This window comes from Nelumbo nucifera, chromosome 3 (genome assembly GCF_055504915.1).
Source record: "Nelumbo nucifera cultivar China Antique chromosome 3, China Antique-T2T, whole genome shotgun sequence".
Lineage (NCBI taxonomy): Eukaryota > Viridiplantae > Streptophyta > Magnoliopsida > Proteales > Nelumbonaceae > Nelumbo > Nelumbo nucifera.
This window is the reverse complement of record NC_142651.1, coordinates 110,068,690-110,084,273: the sequence shown is the minus strand read 5'-3', so window position 1 is coordinate 110,084,273 and position 15,584 is coordinate 110,068,690. Positions and strand designations below refer to the sequence as shown.

Genomic DNA, 15,584 nt, shown 5'->3' with positions numbered 1-15,584 from the left:
TTTGGATCAAAACAATAGGAATTCACTTCTTGAAATTTTCTTCAAGTTCAAGGGAGAACCAGAATGGAACCACTTCATTTTAGGTGGTAAAAACTACATAAATTCAAAGAAAAGAAGACCCATTCATTTCACTTTGTACAAAACGTTTCTGCTTTTTTACATTTTCCTTTTCCAATTTCATACCGGTTCTTTCCAAGCCAAGTAAAACGAGACTTGTATATCACTTCCCATTGGGAAGCTTTCAAAATGAAGAAAACCAAATATATATATATATATACCTACCTTAGTTGCTACGTTCTCTTTTTGGACCTTCGCTCATCACTTATCGGACTTGTGCTCAATCAACAAGTCCCTGAAGAAAGCATCGTCTAGGGCTTCTCTCGCTGAACAATACGAGGTTAAACGTCTCTTCAGCAAACGAAGATCTCTTTCATCTTTGGAAGATCGTTGCTGGCCCAAAAACAAGATTACCCGCTTACTTTCTTGCATTTTTACTAGGGTCAAAAGCAAAACTAGTGGTAAAGAATTTTTGAATTGGCAAAAGAAAAATAAACTTTCATCTTACATATGATTTCTTCAACAGCAAAATGTCCACCAAATACTGCAACCACAATACATTTGTCTTCGGGAAACTATTTGGTCAAAACAAGTAAAGTGTCGGAAGGGTCAGTATTTATAAAAAAAATTCTACCATGACAAAATTAATGCCCCAAAAATAGCTGATTCAAAAAGGAAAAAAAAAAAACATTCTTGAAACAGGAACAGCTTGTCAACCTGGTAATAAATAAGGACTCCTTATTTTCTTTAATTGCAAGATTACATTAAATTCATTCAAACTCGGTTAAGGCAAATCATGGTGGTAGACAGATAGCAAGAAGTCAGGACAAGATGACCAAGTCGTTATATGAGTACAAACTGTATAGCTTTTATTGGCCAACACATGAGGAGAGTAATTTGCCTGACGCCTAATAGAGTGACCCAGTAAGAGTGCATCAGTCTCAAATCAGAAGACCTAAATACATTGGCTTCATGATATTAACTTTTGAATATAGAATTCGAGCAACATAACTGAATGCCCGTTGATGTAACCGTTTTTAGTCACGTACCATTTTTTGTGATGTATAAATTTTTTGGCTAAGTACTCGTGTTTGACCTGGTGGTGACGTGCCTTGGTGATGAGCTACTTGGTGGCGAACTGCCCGGCAGTGCTCCCTGGTGGCGAACTGCCTGATGGCAAACTCATCACTTGACTTGCTCCTAGGCGGTCTGCAACTCAGAGGATGGTGGAGCTCCCTGGTGCAGCGCAACCCGACTACCCTCCGCGTGAGGTGATTTTCTCTCCTTTGTAGACGGCGGGAGCTGAGGGACCTGCGGGACTGAATCAGAGGACCCGGGGGTATTTTCCCGGCAGGGACTCTCCGATGCCTAAGTTAGCATTCTGATTACAGAGGGCTTGGAGAGAAATGAGAGAGCTAGAGAGCAGGGGTTACCATCCTTTTTTTCTCCCCTCTGGCTTTGGGGGTCGGAGTCCTTATATAGTGGTGCCCTTGCGGGTTAGGTGGGTGAAAAGCCTTCAAATGGTAAGACGTCATATCCCGTCAGAACCGGGGTACGGTGATGAACTCCTCGAGGTTGTCAGGCTGGCGCTTGTGCCAGGCGGCCAGGTTGTCAAGTCGGCGCCTGTCAGTCGGCGGGTCAGTGTCCGGGCCAGGTTGCCAGGCCGACGCCTGTGTCTGTTGGCGGGTCAGTGTCCGGGCCAGGTTGCTAGGCCGGCGCCTGTGTCTGTTGGCGGGTCGGTGTCCAGGCCAGGTTGCCAGGTCGGCGCCTGTGTCAGTCGGCGGATCGGTGTCCGAGCCAGGTTGCCAGGTCGGCGCCTGTGTCAGTCGGCGGGTCGGTGTCCGGGCCAGGTTGCCAGGCCGGCGCCTGTGTCCGGGTCAGGTTGTCAGGTCGGCGCCTGTGTCCGGGTCAGGTTGTCAGGTCGGCGCCTGTGTCCGGGCCAGATTGCCAGGTCGGCGCCTATGTCCGGGCCAGGTTGCCAGGTCGGCGCCTGTGGCAGGCTGATCCAGCTAGGTCGCGCAAGTCGCGCCAGGCCAGCCTGGCCGGTGCCCGGGGGGGAGACCAACTTGGTAAGTTGTTGCCTGGGTCCTTGCCTAGTTGTCACGAGGTGCCACGTGTCGCAATTTCATTGGAGGGCCAAATCTGCCCTCATCAATTGCCCCCCACTCCCGAGCTGAGAGTAACTCAGTGAAGAGAGTAGATTTCTTTTGGCCCGTAAGTCGATGAGCTAGTAAGTTTTGATCCAATTCCTTAGGCTTTGGGAGCTGCCTGTATGTGGCGAGCTGCCAGTAAGACAAGGGGGTCTCCGCCAGTTCAGTAGTGTAGCCCTTAGGCTCTGGGGCAACTTATAGTTCACTTTTGCTGATTTTGTTCCTGCTGAGAAAGCGATTGGATATTTAGCAATAGTGTGGCCCGCAGGCTTTGGGAGTGACTCATAGTCTACTCTTTTTTGATTTTTGCCCGTGCCGGAGAGGCGACCGGGTCTTAAGCAATAATGTGGCCCGTAGGCTTTTGGGAGTGACTCGTAGTCTACTCTTTTTTTATTTTTGCCCGTGCCAGAGAGGCGACCGGGTCTTAAGCAGTAATGTGGCCCGTAGGCTTTTGGGAGTGACTCGTAGTCTACTCTTTTTTTATTTTTGCCCGTGCCGGAGAGGCGACCAGGTCTTAAGCAGTAATGTGGCCCGTAGGCTTTTGGGACTGACTTGTAGTCTACTCTTTTTTGACTTTGCTCGTGCCGGAGAGGCGACCGGGTCTTAAGCAATAATGTGGCCCGTAGGCTTTGCCTGTGAGGTGTCAAGCTATGATTGTGCTGCATCAGCTTCGTAATGTCGGTCACCCACTCCTACAAGAAGCTACTAGGAGCTCGACATTCGGGGGCAGCACTACTAACTTTAGGTTGCCAGCTCACACGGGAGCCTTGGAAGGCTCGACCGGTAAGGGCGCCTATGTAGTTTGTTGGCCGTCAACTCCCGCGGAAGCCACGAAGAGCTCATCTTTGTAGGGGGACCTTGCGGAGAGGACTGATGAGGCATTATCTGAATCGAAAGTAAGGTTGGTAGAGCTACTTAGTCTGTTAGCCCCCTGCATAGTTTTTGAGTTCTTAAAAAATGTAAAATATAAAGTGATATCTTCAAAAGAGTGAGGACTTAGCTTTGGTAGGATGAGAACTTAGCTTTTCCCACCGACGGCGCCAATTGATGTAACCGTTTTTAGTCACGTACCATTTTTTGTGATGTATAAATTTTTTGGCTAAGTACCTCGTGTTTGACCTGGTGGTGACGTGCCTTGGTGATGAGCTACTTGGTGGCGAACTCCCTAGGGGAGAACTACTTGGTGACGAACTGCCTGGTGATGCTCCCTGGTGGCGAACTGCCCGGCAATGCTCCCTGGTGGCGAACTGCCTGATGGCGAGCTGCCAGGTAGCGAACTACCTGGTAGTGCTCCCTGGTGGCGAACTGCTTGGGGGCGAACTGCCTGGTGATGCTCCCTGGTGACGAACTGCCTGGTGATGCTCCCTGGTGGCAAACTGCCTGATGGCGAACTCATCACTTGACTTGCTCCTAGGCGGTCTGCAACTTAGAGGATGGTGGAGCTCCTTGGTGCAACGCAACCCGACTACCCTCCGCGTAAGGTGATTTTCTCTCCTTTGTAGACGGCGGGAGCTGAGAGACCTGCGGGAACTGAATCAGAGGACCCGGGGGTATTTTCCCGGCGGGGACTCTCCGATGCCTAAGTTAGCATTCTGATTACAGAGGGCTTGGAGAGAAATGAGAGAACTAGAGAGCGGGGGTTACCATCCTTTTTTTCTCCCCTCTGGCTTTGGGGGTCGGAGTCCTTATATAGTGGTGCCCTCGCGGGTTAGGTGGGTGAAAAGCCTTCAAATGGTAAGACGTCATATCCCGTCAGAACCGGGGTACGGTGATGAACTCCTCGAGGTTGTCAGGTTGGCGCTTGTGCCAGGCGGCCAGGTCGGCGCCTGGGCCAGGTTGTCAGGTTGGCACCTGTCAGTCGACGGGTCGGTGTCCGGGCCAGGTTGCCAGGCCGGTGCCTGTGTCCGGGTCAAGTTGTCAGGTCGACGCCTGTGTCCGGGTCAGGTTGTCAGGTCGGCGCCTGTGTCCGGGCCAGATTGCCAGGTCGGCGCCTGTGTCCGGGCCAGGTTGCCAGGTCGGCGCCTGTGGCAGGCTGATCCGGCCAGGTCACGCAGGTTGCTCAGGCCGCGCCAGGCTGTGCCAGGCCGCCCGTGGGCCGCGGGCAGGTCGCGCCAGGCCAGCCAGACCGGTGCCCGGGGGGGAGACCAACTTGGTAAGTTGTTGCCTGGGTGCTTGCCTAGTTGTCACGAGGTGCCACGTGTCACAATTTCACTGGAGGGCCAAATCTGCCCTCATCACCCATCTTGGTATTGTAGTCAAAATTCTATTTCTTAGGGGATACTTTCATACAAGTTCTTCCTTTCCAGGTCCATGAACGCATTTTCCTTTGTTATGAAAACCTAGTTTTTCAGAAAACAACAGCTTAACTGCCATACAGCGTACTTATGTGGCGCAAGAGATGAGACTTTAGGTTCACAACCAAGACAGTTCGTCTCTATCAGCCTCACACTCTACCAAGTGCTAGACTTTTCACATAGACACAATAACCGTTGACAACAAGATGGAAGAAATGGGACTCTCCTGTGAAGTGTTAGAGTTTGTTTGAGCTAACTACATAAAGAAAGAAACTTGGCTCTTGGCAGGTGAAGCCGTGAAGATGAGTGAGGTGGCAGAAAAAGTGGTGCCTTTAATCAAGCTACTTCAGCTGCCATGTTCCATGTTGGATAAAATTCATGTTTTCTATCTACCTCAACCCACATTCTCTTTCGTGTTTCCCTTGCTCCCACAAGCCTCACCTCATTTGTGTAGTCATTGGCCATCTATACACATGGTTAACACCATTTCAATCAACTTTCTTATCATGTCACCATCTCAGTAGTGCTTATTTTATGGATGTGTTTTTTCTTTATTGCCCAAAACCCCGTTCTATATATCAAGTTGTCCAATAAAAATTCAATTTTAGGTGCTGTTTAGAAGTCTATATATACATTCTGAAACCACAAGTGATGATGTAACCACTCAACAACAGAGGAAAACATAAGTTTATCCATGTACCTACCTGCCTTCCCAACATTCTTGTGTAACCTCCTTCATCTTTCGGTATGTTTCTGCCTACAACAAAATGTAAAATATCGGTTTTTTGGAGTCCATTAAAACTAAAAGATGCTGAAAAAATTTGCATGTTGATCTATTCCTTTTCTTACTTGTTGATCTCCTTTTGGACCCTCAAACAGAAGCGGATCAGAAGATAGGTCCAGAAACAATACGGCCTCTCCTGCAAAACATGACAACGCATTAATAGATCATGCAAAATAAGCCTTATATCTAGACATAAGAGTTGTGAGATATAAAATGGGTCATCATCATCACCCAAGCCTTATCCCAACTATATGAGATCGGCTACATGAATCCTGTTTCACCATTCTGTTCCATTTAATGTGGGATATAAATATAAAAGGGCTATTGACCATTATTCATGCGTGAAAGTGTGAAGTCAATAATTGATATCGACAATCCAAATGTTCTCGCCGACATTCTCCTTCCCTCAAGAGTGAATTCTACTGTTTCATCATCCTTGCGAGTTAAAAGAATATTGCCCCTGAAAACCAATTCAAAGAACAGTATTCTTATGAAAGAATTCATAGTGCAACCATGGATTGTATTATAAGTAGAAAACAGTTGAAGAACCTAGTCTTAGGGATTGCATCTCTACCAGTGAAGATCACGGTGTTCAAATTCATAGGCAGCTTCTGCCACAGCTAAGGCAGCTGCAACCTGCGTTCAGAGATGAAACAATAACTGATTGTGGATCAGAGGTTAGGAAAACAGATGGAAAAGGGGAAGAGATGAGTAGCTTACCTGAACTAATAAACTCCGTGCTTCATCAAAGTTTAGAAGCACAAAGCTTTCAAGGTCCTTGCCTCCATGTTCTAATACAAACACCACATAACACTGAAAGGAAACCAATTAGATGAAAATAGGGGTGAAGGGGAAGAAAAAACAAAACCACCCATGTTAAACAGTTTCCGAGGGCCAATATGCATTATGCTTGAAGTGGTTTAACAGAAATTAGATCGGTTAGATAGAGGGAAGTGGCATGGTCTACTTAGGTCACAAACCTGTGTAGGTTGGATTATGCCCAGAGCCCACCGTTCCTAATCGTAAGGCAGGTCAACCCCAGCCAGCCTAAAAACTAGCGAGTTTTAACATGAGCTGCACAATGCTAAGCCCAAAGCACAACTCAGATTTGTCAGGTTGGGATACATTAAAGTAATTTTATTAAGAAAAATTACTACTAAGCTTTGTAAGGTTGAACTGTAGACTTCTCAGCAGACGTGCAATGCTCCAAGACTCCAACTGTACATAATACAATTGGATGACTTCGGCTCCCCAACATTAATATAGTGGGATATTTTAATTTTCTCAACATTCTAAAAGATGAGCATAGAACATAATATCATTAATAAGGTTAGGTTCAAGGTATTTTAGGTTGCCAAAGGCCCATTTAAAAGGCGCGCCTAGGCGCATTTTAGGGTATGTGCCTCGCCTAGGTCCTAGGCGCAGCCCTTTCAAAAGGCGCACGCCTGGTACGCCTAGGCATGCACCTGATGCGCCTTGCACCTCAGCCCAGGCATGCGCATCTTTTGAAAATTTGATGCTTTTTTGCTTTTTTTGAACCTAGTGGTTGGGCCAGGGGTGGCACACCCCTCGAGGGAAGCCCAAACAAGTCCATGCTAGGGCCCGAAAACCCCCTATTTGCTAATGTTGTTCATTCATTCATTCATCCTACTAAAATATCTTCTTAAAAAAACAATTAAACTTATAAAAACATTATTTTTTGTGTGAGAACTAAGAATTTAAGACCCCAACATGGACTTGTTTGGGCTTGTCTCGAGAGGCGTGGCACAAAATGCGGCCCGTAGAATCAAGAATGCAACATGTTTTACATCACATTAGCTACTTGAAGTAATGCAATTGAGGAAAAAAAGAGATTGTGGGTTTTACATACTTGAAATGTTTATATGTTTGATTTTATTTTTAAATTCTCATTTGAATATGCTTTACATGTTATGTAGGTGAAGGTACCAAAAATGTAACATGTTTTCCATATGTAGGTGATATAGGTGAAGGTACCAAAAGAGAGGTCTTTCTTTTCTAAAAATAAGTATATAATGGTTGTCATAATATGGAAAATGCTCCACACAGGGTAAGGTGGGGTAGATAGAGTTGATGCAAATGAGGACTTAGCTTGTCCAGACTATCCAAAAGGTCTTCAGTCTTCTACATGGTCCTAACCAAAAAAACCCTTCATTGGTGGAAGAACCCCCATTGTATCAAGAAACTGGTATATGTATGAACTATGGATGTGCATACATACATCTGAATTTTGTCTAGCATGTAATGCAAAAACCAGCTGAGCCAATGAGCATGAATCTTAGTAACATTCTACATTAAGGGTTGTTGGCATTCAAGCATCATTTGACTCGGTGAGTTGAAAAGGCCAAATTCCATGGGTGAATTCCTAGTCAAGTTCACACTTATTGAACATCTGCATAAACTCTAATTGGTTATGGAAGAAAAACCTGTTTCTCAGGGAATTTCCCCGGGTGGTCATTTTCTGAGCCATGTTCCTCATCCCAATCTTCCCATGCTCTGATCAGTGAAGCATCATAAACACCTTGGCATACCTTCAAACTAAAAGATGAAACAAAACCATTTTATAGGAAACAGAAAAGGAATTACAAGTTTATGTAAAAATAATCCAAAGTCTCAACACTTTTGATGCAGCAACCAATGACATGAATACCATCCACAGAAAAACAAAAAGGCATATTGTATTTATAAGCATAGTTGAAAAGTAATTTTGGTGTTTTAAGTTGATTGAAATTTTTTTCTCTGAGGAAATTTAAAATAAAAACAGAAGAAAAAGATCTGATGAAATATAAGTTGAATAGACTATGTAAAGAGATGCACATAGATTAGGAAAGCAGATAATATAGTGTAAAGAAGTATTGTAGAGAAACTAGGAAGAATAAGAGAGGAATAGGATAAAGAGGAAAGAGTTTTTGAGTTAATATATTTTTTTTCTGTTCATTTCATTTGAATGTTGGGATCTCACACAATTCAGATCCAACTTCAGTTCCAGAGCAGGACAAAACCTGCACTGGAATCAACATTTAATGCCTCACAGCTAATAGTTAACTGGTTGATGGTGTTATAACCTAGGAACCATTTAATCTGGCAGAAAACAACATATTCAGTCCTCCTACATAATCAGTAAACCAGGAAAGCTAACCACCATTGGGACAGTCAGGATCTGCTTCAAACACCGGTGTGTAAAACGAGCTACATAACTAATGAACATGCCAGTGTTCCGTACACATGGATCCCACATGTGCCAGTGTTTGCGGTAGATCCAAAGTCCCATTGGAACTGTTAAAATACAAATAGCATGGTCATGGTACTAGGAGAGATTTAGGCAGTTGGCATACTTTAATGTTTCAATGAATGCTGTAGATGCATTTGAAACATGACCATCATGTCTTCTTAAACGGTTAAGAGTCTGGCAAAGTAAGACCTCCTCAAGCAATTCAGCTGACACCTGGAGTAAGATGAGTGACAAAATCATGAAATAATAAGAATAACAGAAGCACTTTCTAAATTACAATACAACTAACATCAATGTTTTTTTTTGGAGGGGCGAGATTAGAAGTATTAGAACTGAAAAAGAAAACTTCAACTTCCAGTGGTGAATTAGATGAAGAATTTGAAGTCTATGTTATTGCATAATTTCATTAAAAAAGAAGAAGAAGACGAAGAAGAAGAAGCATAATTTCATTAAAACACCAAGCTGCACAGCTGCCATTCAATGACAACATTAATCATTTATGTGGTTATGTTTAAATGTATATCTATATCCTCAGAGTTTCATTGTTGAGATCATAAGACAAAAGAAAATGGTTGATACCTTTTGCACTTCACCATTCACTCTAAAGTCCCCATCTATAGGCACTATCTTGCAAACGGTTGCACCAACCTTAAAGGCTTCTCCATATGTTCCTTCACCAATCTTGATAATACTGTTTGGATCACTGATCCCAAGAAAGTTTCAAATTTCCATTAAATGCAATGCCATCTTCCAAAATTATATCAAACAAACACTTTTTGTTTCTTTATCAATAAGCAAAAAATGTTATTCTTGGCACCAAATAATTAGATAGTTTGGAGTTGTTGAGCTCATAAAATGTATTTCCAAATTCTACAATGGAAGGAAAGGAGAAAATATAAAAGGAAACATATGACCAACATCATATTATATATTCAAGTTGAAACATGCTGATACCTTCACACAAATTTAAAATAAAAGAAAGAAGAAGGATCCTTATGCATCTTCTGATAAATCATCACTGAAAATAACAGAATACTACCATAACAATGACTCCAATGAGTTGCTCAGAGAAGATTTGTTTTCAAGTCCACAAACTTTTAGTGAATGAAACCAACCTAGGAGATTCCTAAGCCCAAAATTAACGCAAACAGATCATTTTGACCATTAAGCTTAATGAGAGTTTATCATAACTATCCAGAGGAATACAAAGGATGGAATTTTTTATGGGCAACAGTTAACTTTATTCATCATGGACCATTGCTTAATGTAATGCTAAAATCTCGGGCTTAAAAACAGGAGACCATAGGTTCAAGTATGAGAGTACCACTTTGTGCAAAAAAAAGTATAGCAAAGATTAGGTCAAATCCAGTCTACACCTCCCAAGACACCTGATAGCTGGGACTAACATTGGGTAATAACCTATTTTAGTTAACTTTATTGATGAAAGGAAGAAAGCATAACAACAGTCTTCTCAAAAACCTAAAGACAAAAGAACAGAGCTAAAGATCACAAGAAATGTACAAAAAGAAGCATGAATCTGCCAATGAGTTGGCTGATCTGGACATCCACACAAATGGCATACTCACTCTGGACGCTGAAGATCTAGCCTCTTGTGTCAATGTTCAATATACCGTGATTCCCCAACCCCCTATCCTATCCACGCAATAACCATCTGAGCATAATCCTCCGCCTTAACATTAGAAATGTCAATGGAGTATAACAATCTAAACATTTGGAGAAGAGCTAATAACTCAGCTTTAATAAAACCTCCTCTTTGATGAACGAATGGATTGCTAAATCCTATGATCATTGAATCAATCTATTTTGTAACCCAAGAGATTTTTAAGTTGGTCATTGTTGAGATTTCATGATATCATAATCTTAACAAACCAAACTCTTGAAGTTACAAATGTCTCAAAAACCATTAAGTAGTCTTGAAACACATCTACTAGTTAATAACAAAGTTGCAAAAATGAAAAGGAAAGACCAAAAACAAGAATATTTCTGTAAAATGCAAATCCAACAACAATAATCCAGAATTAAGACGATAAAGGACAACTAAAAAAAATTCAAGTATTTTAGGAAGAAACCAACCAATACTGGGAGAAGACATCCAATAATGTTGAAGGAGCCAATTGCCCACAAATTGTTAACAATGTTGCAAATGAGACCTTATGATCACCATCCAGGGTTTCAGATTCTGATATCAGAGATAGATTTTTTAAGCCTTGTCCAATATCTTCACAGTTGTCATCACATGTACTCAGACCTTCCATGTGTGTCTGTGAGCAAGTATGCCCTTCAATCACATTGTTGGATATAGAAGGAAAATCTGAAGATATATCAGGAGAAACCTGTTCCTTAGGTCTTGTAGAGTTGGAAACATCACTGCAAATTGATTCCATAGGCATTATTGGAGTTTCCAAAATCTTAGCTAAGGAACCAGAAGGCCCACAACTGTAGTTAAACTTCTTGGAGATTAGCCATTTCTCTAATCTTGAAGGCAGATGTGGTAAAACAACCTCACTACTTTGGATGCCCATGACCCATGTACCCAAGTGCTTTGGTGAGGGACTTTCCTCCAACAGCTCCAAGGAATCAACCTCTTGGAAGTACGCCCGCTCCTTCTCAAAATTTGGTGGGTGTACAGTCGTTTTCTAAAGATAACAGACAGAAGAAAGTCAAGAAAGAAATTAGAAGGTCATATCAAAGAAATTTAATTATAATCCAATCTAGAAATCTAGTTAGAAGATCTGACTCTTGATAGAGTGCAATGGCAGGACAGGATTCATATAGCCACCAACATAGTTGAGTGCATATATATATATATGTGTGTGTGTGTGTGTGTGTGTGTGTGCACTCAACTAAGCTTTATCCAAACCATATAGAACCCTGTTCCACTCTGCTCAGTGTCAAACACATTGTTAGATTCTGGATCTAGGTTATTATTAAGTTTGCTGAAAACACAGGTGATCTTAAGAGTCACAATTGATGTGATTCAATTCAAACATCATTTTGACCTGAGGATGTCATTACAAGTTTCAGAACATGGACAAAAGCATCATAATTTTTCCAGATAATTTATTCATGAACTATTCTTGATAGTAATCAAAAGAGTGATGATAACATGCAAGCTGAAAAAAGAAAAAAGAGTTGCTCAAGCCATACATTGAGAGGAGCCCGTTTTTGTTTCCTTTTTGCTTCTTTTTGTCTTGGCTGATGGTCATAATCCACTCCAGAGGAAATGATGATACTAGTCCTCCCTCTGTTCAATACAAAGCAGAATATCAAATGTTGTCCCTTTAGTTCCAAGAGAGAGAAGTCCATCCACAAGTACATCAAGGCAAGGCCAACCATTGCATTGATTTCATATAAAAAAAATAAAAACATTGCTAAACCCATTATCCCCCCCCTCCTTGAAGCCCCCTTGAAGGCTATGTAAAACTAAACTTTGATGGATGTGCTGATGTGGTCTTGGTAATCCAGGCCCCTCTGGTATAGGTAGGGTCCTCAAAAATGAGGTTGGGAATATTTTATCTTTTTTCTCGGGTGCGCTGAGAGTTGGAGACTCTATAAAGGCTGAATTACTAGTGGTTGTTCAAAGAGTGCAGAAAGCAAATAAGCTTGGAGGCGTGGAATACCTACTGATACAAGGGGAGTAGGGGACTCAAAACTGGTGGTGGGGTGGTTGAAATTCCTGGATGGTATAAACCTCTTTCATGATAATGATTAAAGATGATAATAGCTTTCCTAAGTCTAGAGCTAATAGTAGAAAGGTATCGGATCAAATACACTCTCATACTCAGGGAGTTGTTGTGGAATGTCTGGAAGGTTTGTTATATGTTGCTTCATTTATCAATGACTTCTCCAAAAAGGAGTAGGTGTATATGCTCCAGTTGAAGAGTGACACTTTTTCTTGCTTTAAGAAATTCAAAGCTTCAATTGAAAACCAAATTTGGAAAAGGATTAAGTATCTGAGGACCAATTATGGGAGAGATTATACTTTGAAAGATTTTGGAGGGTTTTTGCAATAAGCACGGCATAGAAAGGTAGTATATAGATCCTCAAACTCCACAACAAAACAAAGAGTCAGCAGGGCATGTTATCTAGTAAATCACACTCCTATTATAGAACTTGATTACAAAATTTCAAAAGAGGTATGATTAGGAAACCCTATGGATTACTCTAGCTTGTATACCTTTGGTTGTAAAACTTATGTGTGAATTTCCAAAAATAAATGACTCATTTGGATGCACAATCCAAAAAGTATATTTTTCTCAAATATACAAAAGGTACAAATGGGTACAAGTTGTGGGATCTTACTGTAGTACTGTCCATAATATTGTTATAATGTTATTAGCCAAGATGGTGTACTCAACTAAGACTCGACGCAAAAAGAAAGTTCATGGCCAAGCTTGAAGACAACAAGGAAGGTTGAAGTAGAACCTTTCAACATGATTTATGATCAACAGCTTAATGCAACTTTTGATGGCAATGCTGAAGAGAATTGAGGTTTTTAATAGTGAGACTCATGGTGATCAAGGTTGACCAAGGAAGCTAGTGAAAGTCTATATGCTTGTTATTGGCAATTGGCTATGAAGGAAATTGAAAAGAACAAAACTTGGGAGTTAGTTAGAGTACCTAAGGGTTGAAAGGCCATTGGTTTCAGATGAGTGTACAAGAGATATAAATCTCAACTAATTGTTAAATGGTATGCTCAGAAACCATGTATTGGCTTCAATGAAATATTCTCCTCTGTTTGAGTATTATCCATATTTTATTAAGTATAGCTAAAGTGCTTTACTTGAAATTGAGCAGTTAGATGTTAAAATTGCATTTCCCCATGGTAATTTGGAAGAAGCGATAATACTTAACCTGAAGGTTGTGTGGAAAAAGACAAGAATGATATGGTTTGTCATCTAACCAAATCACTTTACAATTTGAAGCAAGTACCCAAGTGTTCATACAAGCAATTTGCTTCCTTCATCATGAGCTTTGTTTTTCAAAAATGTTAAGTAGATCATAATGCCTACACATGTATTGGTGATGGTCACTTGATTATCTTGTTATTGAATGCCAATAACATGCTCATTGTAGGTGCTAACAAAGAAGTAACATTGAAAGGTCGTGTGTCCAGGAAGTTTGACATGAATGATTTGAGGGCCACCAATCAGATTCTTGGTATGATGGTGTATAGGGATGGGAAGAACATGAAAATTTGTATACCAATACCCCATTTCTTATTGGTTGCAAATTGTCATCAAATCAATTTCCTAGCACCGAAGTAGAGAAGACAGAAATGTCTCATATACCATATTCATCAATAGTATGAAGCCTTATGTTTGTCATGGTGTGCACCAAACATTGCACGAGTAGTGGAAGCTAACAGGTTCATGACAAAAACAGGGAGAGATCATTTGACTACAACAATGAAACTTATGACAAATGAGATGTTTGTTTGGTGCATGATTTTCTTTTAAGACTTAAAAGTCACTTGAAAGATGGTGATGGTTGGCGACTATTATACAGAGTGTATTTTGCACTATAAAGATAAATCACCTCCAAAGTGGAAGAATGTGAAAATATAATCAGTGAGCCCATGCATGAGACCACCGATTGATGGCCCACCAAAATGATAGGTAATGGCCCAACGAAAATGTAAAGCAGTGAAGACCACTTTCTTTCACCGTTTGGTGCATAGGCAATAAAATGGCGGTGAATGTCATTTAACCGCCTAATCCAAAGCATTCATTAAATTGGTAATGGATGGTGGTTAACTTGTGGCATAGAAAATTTTCAAAAATCCCCCTTCTACCACCGATGTAAACTATAAATAGGGGCAACCCTGTGCCATTATAATCACCTCAACAATTCATTTCTCTGTGAATGTAAGTGTTGGGTGTTGAGTGTGGGTTATACATGGATGTGTAGGGAGATTGAAAGGGTGTATGGAAGGTGAGGTTCTGTGAGTCATTCTGCTGTAATTTCTCTTGTTTTATAATGTAGAATAAAGATGTAATTTCTCTGGTGTTCTTCTCATTCTCTTTTTCTTTGGCTTTTTTCTATTTGCATTTTCTTTCCCTCTATCCATTTCAAAAGGGTGGATTAACATCAAAAAAAAAAAAAAAAAGCCATATCGTTTCCACCACTACCATTCAGGCAGTTGGTAAATAGAATGAGCATATTCATAGATAACTAAAAGAGAAGCAGAACAAGCCACAAAATAACTATAAAGTTAACAAACCCTGTTCAATCAAAGTTAACAAAATTGACAAGGAGTAGAACAAACCTCGTAGAAAGAGAACGGTTCCAACTGATTCTTTTGTTTGGCGCTAAGCTCAAACGATTGGGCCATCTGTCTTTCTCGATCCGGCTTCTGAAATGTACAAACCAAAGAAAATAAGCGCACGATGTAAGAGAAACTCAAACAAGCGCATAAGCAAAAGGGAAACTGAAATTACTCAAAATAAGAACAAGTTCTCTCTTCATTCATTCACACCTACATGGGTATCTCTGCGTTTTTCTTTTCTACTCTTCTTCTGTAAGTCACTGCCATTTGGGGCAGCCCATTATCAGGAGCTGCGATTTGTGACCATAAATCGAGCCCATCATCATTTTCTCTTCGTGCATCTCTTAAAGAAGCCATTACAGACAGATATTGAGACTTTGAGAGAGAGAGAGATGCAAAGACTAGTGTTAAGTAGCCAATCAATAAATCATGACACGGGGACCGAGAGTATCAGAGAAATTTGAATGTGTTTTTGGGAGGGAAGAAGAGGGCGTGCGTGTTATGAATTATGATGCGGGTTAATTAGTTAAGAGTTTTTTCGGTGTCATGTCTTTCCGTATCACAATCGATAAGAGTCAGAATGTGAGATATCAATCTTTTTTTACTTTTATTATTTTCGTCAGTCGTCCGATATGGATCCGTTTGAATTGTCTTTGGTTCCCTACCTTTCAAACCAAATACATCCTTAACACTAGACCTGGCAATTGAGTTGCATTGGTCGGGTCAGGTTGAATTTCATTTTAGGTGGCCAGATGTTGGA

The 15,584-nt window shown here is 41.2% G+C and overlaps 1 protein-coding gene across 2 annotated transcripts; it reads right to left on the bottom strand.

Moving 5' to 3' along the window:
• On the bottom strand, nt 1-15,307 carry HASPIN (Protein kinase superfamily protein). Of its 2 annotated transcripts, none has more exons than XM_010272669.3 (14): nt 15,039-15,306; nt 14,825-14,911; nt 11,704-11,800; nt 10,630-11,192; nt 9,115-9,238; nt 8,639-8,748; nt 7,730-7,841; nt 6,006-6,098; nt 5,860-5,921; nt 5,615-5,745; nt 5,351-5,421; nt 5,206-5,258; nt 566-632; nt 1-450 (listed from the first exon to the last, which is right to left on the bottom strand). In XM_010272669.3, exons 1-14 carry the CDS (start codon nt 15,179-15,181, stop codon nt 319-321), a joined length of 1,845 nt encoding a protein of 614 aa, XP_010270971.1. In that variant the 5' UTR covers nt 15,182-15,306; the 3' UTR covers nt 1-318. The 2 variants fall into 2 exon arrangements, 1 of the variants encoding a protein (XP_010270971.1); XR_016083432.1 differs by having other exon boundaries at nt 103-450; nt 5,202-5,258; nt 15,039-15,307.
• Between the last annotated feature and the right edge of the window lie 277 nt (nt 15,308-15,584).